Below are 17,943 nucleotides of genomic sequence, written 5' to 3' on the forward strand. Positions count from 1 at the left end.
ACCTACCGAGGTCATCACAGACCAAGGGACCAACTTTATGTCTACAGTAATGCGCCAGGTCTGTGAACATCTGCAAATAAAACAACTAAGGACCTCCGTGTATCATCCTCAAACGGATGGGCTTGTTGAGCGATACAATAAAACCATCAAGAAAATGTTGAGCAGAGTAACGGGACCAGAGGGTAAAAATTGGGATTGGGTGTTACCACTGATCCTCATGGTACTGAGAGACACGCCTCAATCTTCAATAGTTTATTCTCCATTCAAACTACTTTTTGGGAGACAACCCCAAACCATCCTGGACTTGGTGACGGAAGACTGGGAAAACACCCAGGAAACCTCTATAACCGAATATACAGAAGTACTGAAGGAACACCTAACCACCCTTTGTTCCCTGGCCGAGACAAATCTAGGGCAAGCCCAAGCTAACCAAGAAGGAGCTTATAATGAAGGATTCCGCATGAGGACTTTTCAACCGGGTGAACAAGTACTGGTTGTGTTACCCACCAGCACTAACAAATTACTTGCCAGATGGAGAGGACCCAGTGTAGTGAAGGAAGTACTAGGACTTGCCAATTATCGAATACACCAACCCGACTGATCCCCTTCTACTAAGATCTACCTCATTAATTTATTGAAGAAATGGACAGGACCAACCCTCATGGCAGTCATGACCCCGTTCAATAAAGAAGAGGAACAATTATTCATGGAACCACCCAGCCAGTTGGGGAAATTACAGTGGGGAGAAACATTATCAAACGCACTGAAGGTAGAGATAACGGAAACACTTTCAAAATACAACCACACCTTCACATCTCTGCCTGGCAGAACCAACTTAATGGAACATTGTATTGAAACCCTGCCTGGGCAGGCTGTCATACATTGGCCTTATCGGATCCCGGAAGCAAGAAGGCAATTAAAAAGGGACGAAATAACGAGATGGTACATCTGGACATCATTGAACCCTCCAATAGCGCCTGGTGTTCTCCCAGCGCACTAGTGCTCAAACCCAATGGATCCATCCGGTTTTATATGGATTACAGACAGCTCAACTATCTCCCAATATGAAGCATATCCCATGCCTAGAATGGAGTAACTGTTAGAAAGACTCGGATTAGCCCGTTACCTCAGCACATTAGACCTTACCAAGGGCTATTGGCAGATCCCATTGCGACCTTCGGATCGGGAGAAAATGGCCTTTTCTACACTGCAGGCTTTGTTTCATTACAAAGTGCTACCCTTTGGATTACACTGGGTCCCTGCAACCTTCCATACATTTATGGACACCCTCCTACAGACACATGACGACTATGCAGCCGCATGCTTAGATGACATTGTAATCTACAGCAATACATGGGAAGAACCTCTACTGCATTTGGAGAATGTGGTTGGAGCCTTATGTCGTGGAGGTCTCCACATCAATCCAAAGAAGACCGTACTTGGAGCCCAGGAGACCAAATAAATACTTGGTTCATAATGTGGGTGGAGGGGCTATCCGGCCCCAAATTTCGAAGATCGAGGCGATACATCCCGATAGCCTCCACAAGAAAACAAATATGGGCCTTCCTAGGCTTTGTCGGCTATTACTGACAATTCATTCCTGAATTTTCAACGATGGCTGCCCCCTTAACGGATGCATTGAAAAACGGTGAGTCACCCGATCTGTCTAGTAATGTTGCTGCACTACAGGCTATCGAAAGACTGAAACAAAGTATCACCTCGTATTCTGTTTTGAGATATCCCGATTTCCTCAGACATTTCTACTTGCAAACAGACGCATCTGTACAGGGGTTAGGCACGGTCCTGTCGCAGGAAAATGATGGTGTCCTCCGCCTGATATGTTTCATAAGCCGCAAACTGCTAGCCCACATAATGGTGTACTCAACGATTGAGAAAGAATGCATGGCTATTAAGTATGCCGTGGACTCTGTGTTACTATCTCCTGGGGAGGCGCTTCACGCTGTATACTGATCATGCCTCTCTGCAGTGGCTTGCGAGGCACAAGGATTCCAACCAGCGGGTGCTACAATGTTTTTTGTCGCCACAACCCTTCGACTTTCTCACCTAGCATAGACCGGCCAGTTTTTCAGGTGGTAGCTGACTACCTGCCCCGGTGGTTGTCCCTGCCGGAACAGCCTGGGGCTGTGGCAGGGGTATGTGAGTGAGTGAGTGAGTGGGTGCGGGTGAACCGGAGGCATTGCAGTCACAGGCTGCTTGGATGACACCGGCACTGCTGGAACAGGGTGTGGAGCAACTCTCTGAGCCGGCACTGCAGGTACAGCGTACTGAGTTGCGCTCGGAGCAGGAGAGGTATCTAGGATTGGTCTCTCTCCGGTGGGTGTCAGCAACGTACGGTCCGCTCCATGGAGACCCGGTGGGAACCTGACACCGGAGGGAAAATTATGGGACGGGCTCCGCACACGCGGTACAAACCCTATCAGGCCAGAGGCTTACATGGGAGGCTTGCATACGCAGTGTTCCCCGCTGCATAGACACTGGATGGCGGCCCGGACAGGGTACAGGACCGTGCTCACACCTTCAGCAAAGGGAAGGAAGCGCCTGCCTACTCAGAGCACGCCGGAAGCGGGGCTTGCTCAGATGCAGGGTCTGAGCGTGCACGGCATAGATTCACGCTGGTGTTGGGAGCTGGTTGGGAGGAGCATCCCAGTGCTCGGGAGCGGCAATGGCAGGACATTGGATGGCAGCTCATATAGGGGGAAGGCTCTCACATTACCATTCAATCAGGAAGTGGACGAATGGGACCATCCCTGATTGGTCCAGTATCAAGCCACCTACAGAGGATAAAAGAACAAACACTAACCCAACATTTGTTGCTCATTTCAGAAAGCTGATCCAGGAGAGGATAGAGGAAGCAACTGGTAGGCCTACCCAGGCTCCAGTAACTAGGAGGAGGCTGAAAGGGAGTAGCCCGACTCCAAGACTTTAACAATGAAGTAACTTTCCATAAGTCCAGCAACCATCCTTTGAAGGACACTTTAATGAAAGTAAAGTATCATTTGGCATCAAAATACCGTCTCCTGTCCTAAATCTTACAACCTCTTATTGAGCTGCATAGTTTGGACCACATCTCCCCCAGCCCCCATCTCTCCCGGCTCAATTTTCCTTGCTGCTGGTCCAAACATTTCCTTCAAGAAACTGTGTCTTGTCCTTAAATACTTTCCACTCCTTTTTTCACTTGATAGTCCCTCTTGACTATTGAGCCTGCTTAGGTGTACATAGCAATCTACATGTAGACACGAGCAGATACCGAAGTTGGCTGTTGACGCAGGTCAGAAATAAATACAAATATAGCTATTCCCACATTAGCTCAGCCATTCTTTCTTCCTTGTATTCATTACAGCTTGCCAGGAACACAATATTCCAACTGGTGTGGTCTAGTTCTCTCAAGTGCCAAGTCACTGCTCAGGTGGTGATACTTTAGAAATATTTTGAGACATACATCATGATGATGCAATTGTATAATGATGGAACTTTGTGATGATAATGCATTAGAGTGTATGCTACTGGCTTTGTGTGTGACAGTGATGATTTGTGCAATAGATTGTATGGTGATTGGTTCATCTGATGCTAACTCATTTTTGCCTTTGTGGGGGTATTGTGTGGGTGTGGTTTGGGGTTGTGTGATGTGAGGATCTTTTGATGGCAAGGGTCTTGCAATGATAAGGACCCAGTGATGGTGCAGGGTTTGTGGAGGTGAAGGTCTTGTGGTGGTGCATGTCTTGTAATGATTAGGGTCTTGTTGCGGCAACAGTCTTGTTGAGGTGAGGATCTTGTTATGGTTAGGGTATTTCAATGGTAAGGGGTCCAGTGTTAGCACAGATTTTGTAGAGATGAGGGTCTTGTGATGGTGCTGGTTGTGCAGTGAAGAGGACCTTGTGATGGTAAGCATCTTTTAATTACAGGGCCATGTGTTGGTGAAGGTGCTGCAATAGTGCATTTCTTGTGATGATAGGAGCCATGGGAAAGGTGGTTGTTCTTGTGGTGCTGTCCTTGTTTTGATATTGCAACTGTTTTGATGCCGGGCCTTTTTCGATAGTGGGTCCATATGATGGTGGGTGCAGTGTGTTGTCACGGTGTAGAGCGTAGTCGGTTGAATCTGTGAAGCCTTTGTTTGGGAGTTTTCTATAATGGTCGGAGGGGTGGGTGGGTCATCTTGCGATGGTGGGTGTCTTCCAGTTGGCGGGATATAGTGAGAGCGAGGGTGTTTTTAATGGTGGGGGCCATGTGGTGGTGAATGTCTTGTAAGTAGTGAAGGAGATGTGTAGAGGTATGTCATGCTGTGAATTGTTGTGGTGGTGGTGTTCTTGTAATGATATGTTATTGTTGTGCCCCAGGTAATGGTGGGACCATGAGATGTGGTTATTGATTCTCAATGTTGAGACCATGAGATTGATTGGATCTGGAAGGACTTTGTGGGAGTGTTCTTTGCCGGTAAGCAAGTGGTCTTGTGAATGGAGGTATTGCGAGTGATGGTTTTGGTTTGGTGCTGCTCTTCTGATGGTGTTGGCCATTCCGTTGGTATCTGCTTAAATTACTAATTGGGATTCTGGGGCCATTTAATATGCGATGTTGAAGTTGTATTATAGTCTTGTGATGGTGTTTTTTTTATGGTGGGCATCCTTTTTTTCTAATCAAAATGTTTGAAGTGCTACATGCACTACCAAGATTCTTGGCAAACCAGTTAAGGTAGACGGGAATGAAGGAGAGCAGACTTAATGCATTATGGGAGGTAAGGCGATCCTCCAGGGGCTCTGATGGACAGGGCGTGCCATAGATGTTTACTGAGAACAGAAAAGGCACTGCAACCACCAAACCAAAGTGTGATATTTCAAAATGGTTCCTAATGGACGTTTCGATGGTCCTAGCCCAGCTTGTAATGCTTACGGGTTGCTTTGCTTGGTTAAGGTCCAGTGTACAGCGCAGAACCCCCATGAATTCGATGCAGGTAGCCAGTGCAGGCAGGTCAGTATGGAGATGATGTGATCCCAGGTGTATAATCTTAGAATAAGATAGGCCGTGGTCTTTTCTGTGCACACTCTGCATGTGGAAGATTTGTAGCCCCCGGTAAAGCTGTTACCATAGTCACTCCTGGAGGGAATTATTATGTGATGGTTTAGTTGTTTGATACGCAATTGATGGTCATGTTACTGAAAACTAGCTTGTTTAAGGTGTTGTGTTGAGGGTGTGTGATGGTTATTTGATGGGATCATGCTATTACAGATAACCCATTGCCTGGTGTGCTGCTTTCTATCTCCCCAGGTCATTTATCCCTGACCAGCACTTGGTGTTCTGCCCTGAGCAGCTGCTGAAGGTTATCCTGGCACACATCCATTACATGCCAGATCACTGGCAGGGCAACGCCCACCGCTATGAGACCCGTGATGAGTTTGCGCAACTTTTCCAGTACAAAGCTGTGAGTACTCAGCCAATTTATAATCTGCCTTTTGCCCCATGCACCCTAGTGACCTCACAAATGCTGTTTGTATAGCTCTCTCTCCTCTGAATAGCTATGTGCACCTAGTGGGCAGTTTTTGCTTCTCCCATACATTCTCATCATTCCAGAGGAGTCCTTCCTCCTGTCTCCTCAATGCTTGCCTTCAGGAGAACGATGCCATCACTGTTCAAGCAAAGTCAGTGGGCTACCCATATCAAGTGATCGCTCTCCCACTTTTCCCATATTCTTTTTTTTCCTTGGTGATCCTTTCTTCCTTTGTCCTGTGTATTAACTGCCGAATCCCCCCTTCTCCCACCCAATTCCCAACCAGATATGAGCTCTTGCATGTTGCAGACAGATGTTTCCACTGAAGTAGGAAGAATTGCACAATACCCCACACATGTACCCAAAGGAGCCCCCTTCATGTCTGGGTTGGAATTTCTTTTTTCCAGATGAAATTTCAGTTTGACCGTATTTTGACCAACAGAGGATCTTGCATGCCCATTTTGGAGAAACCAGTTTATATTCTTTATTTTCTTCTACATTAACTGCATGATGCATTGATTTAGTGAACACATTCAGTATATGCTAACTCCAAACTGTGACTGGAAAGCGGGACATCATAGGAAGTGGCTTGTGCTTCATTGACACACACAGGTACTAACTACCCTTTTAGCAACACAGTGTCATTAATGTTTTATTTAGACTGCTCAGTGTTGCAGATCAATGTTGGGCCATCGGTTAAACTGACTAACATCTGATTTCCAGCATCTACATGGTAGACAATCTAGTGGCTATACACAGAATGGCTGTGCTATCACTTTCAGTCCGAGGAAGAATATGTGTCTAACTCCAGGAATTCGTAAATTACTCATCGAACTAGTGGACCTTGGTCATGTGTGGAATCAGGAGCAGTTCTGACTCTTTAACCCCCTGTACATTGTAAAGCACTAATTCACAAAAGGTCAAATGACACTATAATTCAAGACACTAGATGGCATTAAGGGAAAGGGGTGTAAGTATAGGAGTCATCTAGAACAGAGATAATGTATCATTAGGCTTTGACAAGATATGCTGAAAGTGCTCAGTCGTTGAGACATTCAAATGCAGACATGAAAACTGGTCACAGTTCTCTGTTCATTCTATGACGAAAGCGACAGCGACACCCGCATGGACACAGGATCCAATGCTAACGCCAGGATAAGAGGAAGGAGACATAAACACACACATCAACACCCTCTTTAAGCAGCAGACAACACCCCAGTTAAATTGCATGTTGTCTGCATTGTCGCAGCGTACATACAAATAATGATGTGAGATATCTGATTGAAGATTTAAAAAAAATATTTTTCTTAGTGGTCAAAGCTGAGGTCAGGATTTTTGGTATTATGCGTTCCAGGCGGTGCACTGTTTTCTCCGTCTCTCTTCATCATTGTTCGATGTGCAGTTTCCCGCTTGGGAAACTTCACCAGTGGGTTAGTTATAATCAGTGAACTGCGCCAATAAACAGTAATACAATAACAATTGAATTATATTTTTAATCCCATTCCACAGCCTGACACGTGTTTCGAGCAAAGCTCTTTTTCAAAGGCGTTGAACCTTGTCCAAGGGAAACTTGATATTACTTGCAATTGCAATAACCATTAATTAATTACAGCCTTCCGGCAACAACAATGTACAAAAGGAGAGCGTTACTGTTTATTGGCGCAGTTCACTGATTATAACTAACTTACTTCTTATTGAGGGTCCTTGGTCCGGGCACCCTCACACTCTCTTGTTGAACGCTGCCTTTTCATATTTCTAACATTTGTGCAGTTGCGCTGGTTGTTCACATAGACCTTTGGACCACCTTGTTTTATTGCTAACTTCACCAGTGGGCCCAGGATTCAATAGGAGTTTCACTTTATCTTACAATGTTCGCTGCACACTTAGGAACCTTCACTCCAGGTTCCAGGATTCAGTGCGTGTCGTGACCCCTACCCACAAAAAATATACTTTTGTCCCTGGCACTTGAGAACTGCCCAAACAAGTTCCAGGATGTAGTGCCAAGTTTCCCAATCACGCAATAGTGGTTATGGGTACTGTTGCAATCTTGGGAATTCTCTCTCTCTCTCTCACCGTCCCTTCTTCCTGTGAGAGGTCAGAAATGAGAGAAATAAACAAGGTAATTGTATTCTTAAGTAAAGAAATGTGTATTAAATGAAAATGGGTTGGAAAAACGCCTCTCAGGCCATGTTCTAAAGAGGAACTTCCCTAACTAGAAACTAAAACTGAGGATCTGTCTTTGTCAGGATGTCAGTAACTGAAAAACTGTCCTTGTGTCCAAAACAACCTATACCGACCGCGCACTTATAAACAAACAACAAAAGGTGCAAGAAAATGTCTTTAACGAAGTTAGAAAAAAGTGTTCAAAACCAAAAGTGTTAGAATGACTCCAACAAAAATGTTCTACAAAGGTAAAGATCCTTGCATCCAGAAGGTGATGCCCCTTCCCCTGGATTCTTAAACAGGATGGCAAAATGCCTCTTTTAGCTAACAGTTCCTCTGTGACTTTAATGGACTCACAAATTTCTTGTTCAACTAAAAAGCTCTGTTCAAGCAAAAAGTTCTATAATAGTCTTTCTATAAAGGTTCTTGTATCTTGGCGGATTACCTGGTATACTCCCCTGCCAGGAATCGTTATATAATGTTCAGCTACCTGGTGTATTCGCCTGCCAGGACTTCTCTTTTGGATTCTCAGATCACCTGGTATACTCTCCAGCCAGGAATCTGTGTACCATTTCAACTGCCTGGTATACTCGCCTGCCAGGACTTTTCATGTGTTTCACAGTTCCTTAATGCAATTTCAGCTGCCTGCGGTATTCACCTGCCAGGTCTTCTTGTGTCTTTCATATTTCTTATTTAAGTAAACCAGGGGCTCTTTTCTTTTTTACTGGTCTGCTCGGCGACTCATCTATTGTTGTCTGTTTCCGTTTAGTTATTGGGCCTATTCTTGTCGCGTCTCAAGAGAGTATAACGGCAAAAAGCCAAAAACTGCTCCAGGTTAAGTCGACACGTTGACCAATGATGTGGAAATACTGGGATTTATCCCATTAAAATATGAAAGAATTAGAGAGACCGTAGAAGACGAATGATACACCCATTTGTGGTCTGAATAGAAAAACATGGAAATATGCCCAGATTTGAAAAAGACAGATTGCCGAAACACGTGTCATCCAAAGGGCACACACTATTAGATTAATAAATTGTGGTAATGGTGACAAATCTTGGCGCATGGTCTCAGTGAGTATTAGTAGACCTTTCATATTTGTTAGGTGAACCACAATAGCATATACCATGTGCTCCTTGGTATATATTTATATTTGTTGTAATATTTTCTCAAATGTACTTGCTCAAAACATCTCCCGCATATTGGCATCTCGAGCTTCTGTATTCGATTGTTGCTAGCCTTTATACTTTCTTGTTTGCATTCAAACGTTCTTCTTATGGCACCTTGCCTTTGCACTTTGCCTTGGCAGCATTCAAACACACTTTGCCTTTGTATATTTTCTGCATCAAACATTCTTCTTATTGGGTGTTGAATTTGTACTTTTTCCTTGACTGCATTCAAACAAACGTTGTCTTTGTATATTTCGTGCATTAGCAAACTTGAACCATTCAATCAGTTGTTGACACAGATGTTGGAACGCCCCAAGGTCCCCAGCTGCTTTGGGCAGACTCACCAATCTTTTCCAGCATCTCTGACGTTGCTGGTCCCTGTGAATGCTTAAGCTGTCGAACCCCTTCGTTGTCCCGTCCCTCCACACTCTCCTCACCTGAGTCTTCAGAGTGATCTGAGTTTCGTAGATTCCGCCAGCTCAGGTAGTCCCTTTCTTTTTTAGGTAGCACTTGCCTGTCTCGGTGAGAAGCCACAGTGACTGCTGACTAGACAGCCGTCCTGGGGCCCCTCTTCCGGGAACAGGCCGGAAAGAAGGGAAAAAACCCACAAGTGGGAAAAAAACCCTTCGGAGACTTCTGGCAAAGAAGTAGGTGAAGGTCGAATGTGGCAGTTGGACTGGAAGCAGAGGCGAGATCCACAGGGTTGACCACAGGAAGTGAGTACAAAACTCCGATGAATGGGAGCAGGAGAGAGGAGGATCCCTAGGAGGAAGGGATCCGCCAGCCGAGGCGAGAAGGAAGCCACAGAGCAACCGGCCCTAGGAAAACACAGGCGCGGTAGAAAGAGAGTGCTTCCAAAGGAGAGACAAGACAGAAAGAAGAAAGGGAAAAACTGGAGAACCGCGAGTGAAAAAGTGCGGCAAAGAGGAGAAAAACGCCCGCCGCCGAAACAGCGACCGAGACAAGGAGGAGGAAGCGAGAATGTGCCGAGAGATCGGCGAGGGAGAAACTGGAGCAGGGAGAGCCGCCGTCAGAACGAACCGGCAGACAGGGAGGAGACGCTCGTTTCCAAGAAAGAGGAACGAGCCGGCAGAGAAAACGCCGCACGCCGAGGCGAGCAGAGGGCACAGCTGGAGAGCCGATAGAAAACAGAGCGCAAGAACCAGAGCAGCTGGAGCGAGAGCCAGCTAAGGGTTGAAACGCAGCGACTGCCGGGAATGAGGGGCAGATAACTTCCGGCAGTGCTACGATTGGCCAATGGCCCGAGACCAAACACAAATAAGGGACTGCAAAGCCCTACCTGCCGGGTTGCAGCCTCCAACGTGGAAGGAGCCCCCACCCGCGGTGGCGATTGCGGATGACAGTCCCTCACTGTTATAGCTTCTGCCTTCCAGGTTGGAGTGTGCAGATGCTGCCCCAGCACCCAGCGCGGATCTGTGGTCACACGCCAACTCTCCTTGTCAGGCCAGGATGAAGTCTGCTGCCTCGTCCAGCGACCGGACCTCAAGGAGCTGCTGCACTGCTCCCAGCGTCTCCACGGTCCTTCTGGTTGACCCGCAGCATCCCTCTTCCTATCCCACTAGCCTTCTCTGCTTTGCTGACTCCATCGGTGTGCTATGTGTTAAAAAAAAACTGTCAGTACCACCAAATTCTCCTAAAAAAAATCAGACCATTGTTAGATCAAAAAAATAGCACGATCATCGCTAGAGCCACTATACTGTCTAGATTGGACTATGGTAACTCTTAGGAGCCAACAGTAAATGATTGAAAAGATGCCAAACAATCCAAAACAATGCCATCAGAACGATCACAGGAAGAACTTGGAGAGAACACATCACTGGAGAAAGGAAGGCTCTCCATTGGTTAGCTATGAAAGAGAGAATCTCCTTCAAGTCTCTCACCATGGTTCATCGCTGTTTATATGGCAAAGCTACGGTTTACCTCAAGAAACAATTCAAGTGGTACGAGCCACCTAGGCGCCTTTAGATCCTCAAACACAGGTAAACTGCAAATCACCAAAACGAAAAAGCAGCATGGCCTTGGCAAGGCCTTCCCAACCTTAAGTATCGAAAAATGGAATGAACTTCCTACCTCATTGAAGCTCGAACCCAATTACCTACTATTCAAAAAAAAATTGAAAACATTACTTTTCAGATGAATCCCAGAAGTATATCTAACCGACTATGATTAACACTGGCTGTTAGGCAGAAACCTGTGCAGTTCCCTTAGGGACCACTGCAAAAGATTTAAGACTACAGGTGTTGGCAGTAAACCCACTTGGTAGCAGTCTGTACCACCCAGATTTACCTGGTAGCTGTGGCTGAGCAGTCAGACTTCCCTCAAGAAGAGTTAGGCAGTATGCAAAGTATACACAATAGGCACTCGGATACGATAATACAAACAAACACTGACCAGTGCTTTGGTATCAAAGTATATAATTATTTATTTAAAAATACACAGTTTGAAACACTCCAGCACTCTTATTGTAAAATACTCTAAACACAGTTACTATTATAATATATACAACCCTTATTCCTTATCAGATAAGTCTTAGTTAACACCACTTATTTCCATACAGAGGTGAGCGCTTAACTATAGATGGCACTCCAATAAGTTTATGAAAAAGGGAGGGAAAAAGACAGAATATGGAAAGGTACACCACTCTAAGATTTAGGAACACTATTAGCAAGGCAGAAGAGCAAAAGTCACTTGTGAGCCAAAGTCCATAGGCTGGGCCCACTCTTAGAGAGAGCAGAGCACAAATGCGCCCAAGATCACACAGTTACACTAGGCTTAGTTAGTCTTGCAGGGAGTTTGAAAAGAGTTTAGAGAGGCTCAGAAAAGTTTAGTCAGGGTGTCCCAGGCTAACCCAGGATCGAAAGCCGGGGGCTAAATCTACCCCGTACAGTCGGTGGCAAGGGAAGCCAGGCGGGACACGGTACCTTAAGCGGGAAGGATCCTCCAGCGGTGGCAGTTGTTCTTGGCAGTGGGTGCAAGTCTTGTCGTCGTCCAGGGGAAGAGAAGATCTCGACTTGGAGGAAAGATGAAGGTCGTTGCACTGCCAGGGAAGAAACCAGCCACAGAGTTTTCCGGTTAAAGGTAATACCCTTTAATTCGCAGTCGTGGTAAAACGTGGTATCCCGGTTGCCGGGGTGCTTGGCACAGGCAAGACGGCCACGAGATACGTTGGGAAGGCGAAAAGACAGTGAAACTGGTTATCCCCACCAGTCAAAGGAAGAAGACTCTCCGGCGGGAAAAGTGGTGAGATGGTCCAGCAGGGCTCCACCGGTGGTGTCGTCGTGGCAGGTCGGCTCAGCTTCTTCGTTGTCGGATTCTTAGGTCCTGTGGCGACTTCTGAAGTTCCAGTCCCCAAAGCCCTGCTTTTATGCAGAAAACCCCCATTCACTCAGCCTAGCTGTCACTCAAACATGCTAAGTGGCGAGCCGGCCGGCTCACCACTTGGGCCAATCAGGACGGAGTGCGACTTGAGTTGCCTAGGCAACTCAGTCCAGGGTGCCTAAATCCCCCTCCACCCCTCCTAAGTACCCCAGACAGAGTTGCACCACTTTGGAGGGCTTCTGTGGAGAAGCCCACCAAAAAGTGGAACAAAGGGCTCGACTTGGGTTGGAGTCACAGAAGAGAACACAAACGCCATTTTAGAACAGAGTTTTGGCAAAAAATACCAACCGGAGAATTAATATTAATTAAATAAACCGGCGGTATGTTCGAGGCTATCGTAATTAAATAATTAAAGATAGTAGCCTCGAACAATGGGAAAATCCCATAGAGAAATATTTGCGGTTGGATATAAAAAGTAGTATCCACTGCCACCAGCCAAAACTCGATCAGGGGGGACGGAGACGTGCCCCCTCGACTAACAGACCCCGGGGCAACGGAATTGCCCCAGCCAGTACGTCCACAATATGATGGTTTGTACTGGTTCTGTTCAGAATTTAAGACTAGTAAAGTCAATGGTGACTTTACAGGCCCTGGGAGACAGTAGTCAGTCCCAGGGTATGGAGTCTATACTGGGGAGTCACTATGACACCCCTGTGTTACTGCACGGAGGGTGCTGTGTAACACACATCACAAAAACACATGAAGCCCTATGGAGTAAAAGACCCACTTTGCTCAAACTCCCTTGTCCTTTTCCTCGTCTCAGTACTTGAGTTGTTATGGGAGTTGAAGTTCGTAACTTTCTTTGGACTTTTAACCCCTGGAAGGTTTTTCTCACAGATTTCATAAAAAGGCACATCCAGATTAGATATAATGATAACCTTTTGGACTCTTAACTCTTAAATGTTTTTTTTTCCTGGACTTTACACAAAGGCACATCAAAAACAAAAGGTGTTAGGTGTGTGTTATGGGTGTTTGGGTGGAAAGTGGGAGTCTGACTAGAATGATGTAAAGAAAAGGATTCTTGACTTCCTCTATAGGGGGGAATCTTTATCTTGTTCATTCAAATAAAATGTCCACTGTCTTGTGTCCAAATCTATTTCCGTGCCTTACACTAAAACTAACCAAGGAAAACTGGGCGTCTTTTTGATCCGAAAGGGGTTCTGTGTCTTATTTTCACTTTTTGTAGCTCCCCTGACAAAAAGACTGTTGTTTTCCGGCCGATTATAGGCGGCCTACAAAAAGGGAAAAGACTATGTTGCTTCCCTCCACCCAAAGACCCCCCACCCTCACTTGCCGGATTTAAGGTTTCAGCCCCCGAATTACCCTCGCTGTGCCCCTGTCCCTCAATCCCAACCCAAGACTGCCCCAAAACACAACACACACATAAACACAACACTCACACGACGCTGCTATGGGGTCCTGGTCATCCTGTCGGCCCCTGCGCACCGTTGTGTGCGGAAGGGGAGTGACAGTTTGATTTAGAGCAAAGCACAGAGCAGTCTTTCTAAAGCGGTCGTTAAAAAAAAAAACGATTATATCAAAGATTATATCGCTTGGGACCCCAAAAGGAGGCTCCTTTCGTTCTGGATACTGGCGTTAATAATGTTCAGTTCTTGATTAAAAAACATAATGCACAACTTTCCCAAATGTCGAGGGGGAGTCTATTCCCCTTGTTCCTTTCTTCCATTCACAAACTTGCAATCTCAAATCTGGTGCCCTATCCAGCCAGATTTGTCTTTTTGAACTCAGTATTCCAAACAGTATTTTTTTCTTTTACTATGGGTCCTTCACCCCTTATTTTAACTTCTTGTATTTCTCTTTCTTGGGCCCAGACCCCTCTGGGTTGTTTCGGGATCTCTCTGACTTGTTCTGCAATTTCTTTTACCACCTTGTGGGTCCCAGAGTCCTTTATAGTCTCTTGGGTTCTCCCTGACTTGATTTGGGCTTCAGACCCTTGATTGTATGCTTCTCTGGCCTCCTGTGGGTCCCTGAGTCCTGTATTTTGCTTTCGCAGGGTTTCCTTAACTTCTGCTCCACTTAATGTCCCACTGAACAGACCTGGCGTACTCTCTTGCCAGGTACTGTGCCATCTACCTTTTACAGTTCATTTGTTATGCTCCTCTATTTTCTCAAATGGGTTCCAGACCCTGGTGTGCTGGTATTGCGGATTCTCTATCCATGCTTGGTTCAATTCCAAACTGAACAGACCTGGTGTACTCTCCTGCCAGGTACTGTTCTACATATGGTGCTTTATCAAGTTTTCTCTAGCTTTAATAGTTCATTGGTTACCTCTTTTTGTATCCCCGTATAATGGAGTGCATCTATTCAACTTGTTTCGTGTCCCCCGCTTCCCACCAGCCGGCTCAACCCTTTCCGTACCTTCGGGCAATGTTGTCTCCGGTCTGTCCTGGGAGCTGAGCGGGCTTCTGCACTGCTTCTACTTTCTGCATTCTGTCTTCTGCAGTTCCGCAGCAGTAAGCTCTCTCTTGCGTGCCCAGCAGCACATTCTCCGCTCGCTGTGGCTTCACCGGTCGGGATTCCCCTTCTCCCGTCACCGGCCAGGCTCCCACTCCATGGGGCCCTTAGAGGATTTGTTTCTCATTGGCAGTGTCTCAACAGGCAATCAGCATCCTATTCCTCGCTCGTCCAGGGCTGGCTTGCCCTGACTTGCTCTGACTCCGGATACAGTCCTTCCTTACTTTTTATCATTGTTGCAGTCTGTAATAGACTGTAACCGTGTATGTTGGTGCTGCGGTTGGCTTCTGCCTCCTTGGTTGATCTTCCTTGTGTCAATTACCATAGGTCCTCCACCTGGGTATGTGTCACTCTTCCCCGTATCAGTGTTATCTGTTTGCCTGAGGCCCTATAATCTACAAGGATAGATAGAGGTGTTGGGGACTAAAGGGGATTGCGTGAGAAGAAAGGAATGAAATAAAGGAGATAAATGCTGTGTTCTCCCAAGGTGATCATCACTGGTTCCATGGAGGGATTCCCTCCCCATGGGATCCACCCGCTGAGTACCACACCCAGGGGGACTATTGGGTAGCGAGCTCACCTCCCTGGCCTCATGGGAAGGGGCTTCCCCCATGGAAGCAGTGACAATACCCTGGGATTCATCACAGGTATCAGATCTACTCCAAGAAGGCCCAAAGATCTTTCTACTGTTTGGGCAATAACACATTCTGTACTGCCCAAATCTATGTGATTCATGGTTTTATTACTCAATACCTAACACGATAGCCAAGATATTTCACAAGTGAAGAGTAAACAGGTATGGTCATTAGGCCTGCATATGTAAGGGTGGTACAGCCACGCTTCAGGTGGTGCATTTGCTGTTGGCAGTGTAAGGGGCTAGAAATGAAACTCAGACGCACTGGGTTTATGATTTTGGCCATAGACTTTTATTGAACAAAAATGGGTTTGGAAAATGCCTCTCTGTCCCTGATCTAAGAGGTATTTTCTCTATCGAAACAAAACTAATGGGTCGGTCCTTGGTCAGAATGTTCGAAACAACCAGTCCTGTATCCAAAGTCCTATTCTGACCTTCATATTCTAAAATTAACTCTAAGGTGAAATGTCTCTGGCCTTGGAAAGTGTACAAATGTTCGAAAAGAAGACATTTTTAACTCCAGCACAAAAGTTCCAGGTAGATACGGTTCGCAGTTCAAAAGGGTAATTCCCTTCCCCTGGATTTCCCTTCACTCAATAGCAGTTCCTTGAGTGTCTTTGAATCAACAGAATTCATATACAAAGTAACTACATTGACAATCTGAATCTTAGTGGACTGCCTGATGTACTCCCCTGCCAGGCTAATTCCACTCCTGGATATGTTTCACTCACACTACTTGGTTATATCTTGTTATATCTTTGTGAGGATTTTCTCATGTAATCTTATGTCATATGGTGTCCAGCTTCATCTTGCCTAGTAAATAAATGAAATGTAAATAAATAAATGAAATAGTATACTCTCTTGCCGGGGCTTGTTTTATATATAAACACTTCTGTCTTGCGAATGCCTGCTCTACTTCCCCTGCCCGGGCTTTATTTGTATGCAAACCACTTATTGTCATATACTTGTTCTCATGCACTTGTGACTTGAAATGCTTGGGATACTCCCCTGCCAGGAGTGGCTCTGTAAGTAAGAGGACAGGGTTGGTTAGTGAGGGAAGAATGATAGGATAGGTCCAGACCCAGGAGAATTTGTTGTCTGTGTGTGTTGGCTTGCAGACGGTAGGTTGCGTATACTGGCTTGTTGTATCGGTACAGGTAAGGTTCAATGCCTCAGATGTTTTCTTTGTGGCTGTTTGTTGTGTTGGAGTGTGTCTGTGTGCTTTATGTGTTATAGTGTTTGGGTGGTGTGTTTGAGGAAGTAGAAGCAGGGTATTAGTGCTTTGGCTACTCGCTAAATTCTTCTATGTGGCTAATCTACACAGTCCTATCTGTTGTGACAAATGCCTAATCTCCATGCATCTAAGTGTGATGCATGGTTAATCTTCTCAATTCTATTGGAATGCGACGCGTGGCTAATCTTCACAATTCTAAATATGTGCATGGCTAAACTTCACAATTCCCGCTGAGTGTGATGCATGGTCAATCCTCACCATTGTAGAATGGTTATGCAGTAGTAAGACACAACATAGCTGCTAGATTTGAAAATAGGGCAAGTATAGTGCTTAATCACATTCATGTTTACACTAGAATGCAGTGGCAAATGCAACTGTTAGAAGACTATTGTTGTAAGTTAAGCATCAATGGCAAATTTCAGGGAAAGAACTGAAGACATGATAATAGACATGCTGACAGCAGTACACATTTTACAGTAAGAAGACACAAAACAAATATTTCTCCAGCATGGGGCCTGGCATGGATTCACATGCTCATGAATATTCCCCGTCGTCAGACTGGGAATCCTCGGTAAAAGAAAAAAACAGTTTCACTTTCACTTTAAAACTGTAGTTCTCCTCTAAACCAATCACTGTCCTCTGGGTCATACTGCCCCCATCCAATGACAGTCCTCTCCCTAATCCCTGCTTCTGGCAGCCATCTTCAGATTTTTACTGCACGCTTTGAGTTTGCTCTCCGAACTATTTGTAGGTTTTTTTCGTGTTTTTCGACAAGAAAAGTTAAATTTCTGTTCCAAAGAGCCTGTGTGCACTTGCCCTCATCTGCCGACAACAGGGATCCGTTGTTGGTTAAGTTCCACGCCTCTCAAGAGCGAAGATTCATCGAAGATTCTAGAAGGCAATCTTGGGCCTACATCGCGCCCTGCGACCATGACAGAGGAGAAGGAGGGAAGGTCCCTCTTCAGGCCCTGCACCAAATGCGGACTACGGAATGTGTTTGTGGGAGACAAGTACCTACAATGCCTCTACTGACTACACCCGGACCATAAGGAGGTGGAGTGCGAGGTATGCCAAGGTTTCTCTAAGAAGACGACAAAAGACAGGCATAGATGCTGGCGGCATGGCTTAACTCGAACAAGGCCTCTGACCTGTGCTCCGAGCAGGGTCAAGCCTCGTCAAGGACCGGCTGGTCCGAGGAGCGGTCTTCTAAGTCCTTTGAGGTCGCCCCCTCCGTGGGGTCCAAGATAAGGCCAAGATCCGCAAGTCTGAGTCCACCCGGTTCACCGCTGATGCGGGTCCCAAGTTGGATATGGGCGTGATCAACATCACCCTCTGCCTCCATAGCCAGCATACCATCAAGCTCCTCTT

The 17,943-nt window shown here is 45.9% G+C and overlaps 1 protein-coding gene across 11 annotated transcripts in view; it reads left to right on the forward strand.

The window, feature by feature from the left end:
- Nucleotides 1-17,943, forward strand: part of ATG9A (autophagy related 9A) — a 1,030,802-nt gene that overhangs the window by 490,682 nt on the left and 522,177 nt on the right. For all 11 annotated transcript variants that reach the window (XM_069616910.1, XM_069616912.1, XM_069616911.1 and 8 more), the window contains one exon: nt 5,281-5,434. In XM_069616910.1, coding sequence (XP_069473011.1) covers nt 5,281-5,434 — 154 coding nt within the window. The remainder of the gene's footprint in view (nt 1-5,280; nt 5,435-17,943) is intronic.

This window comes from Ambystoma mexicanum, chromosome 9 (assembly GCF_040938575.1).
Source record: "Ambystoma mexicanum isolate Mex_15411 chromosome 9, UKY_AmexF1_1, whole genome shotgun sequence".
Classification (NCBI taxonomy): domain Eukaryota; kingdom Metazoa; phylum Chordata; class Amphibia; order Caudata; family Ambystomatidae; genus Ambystoma; species Ambystoma mexicanum.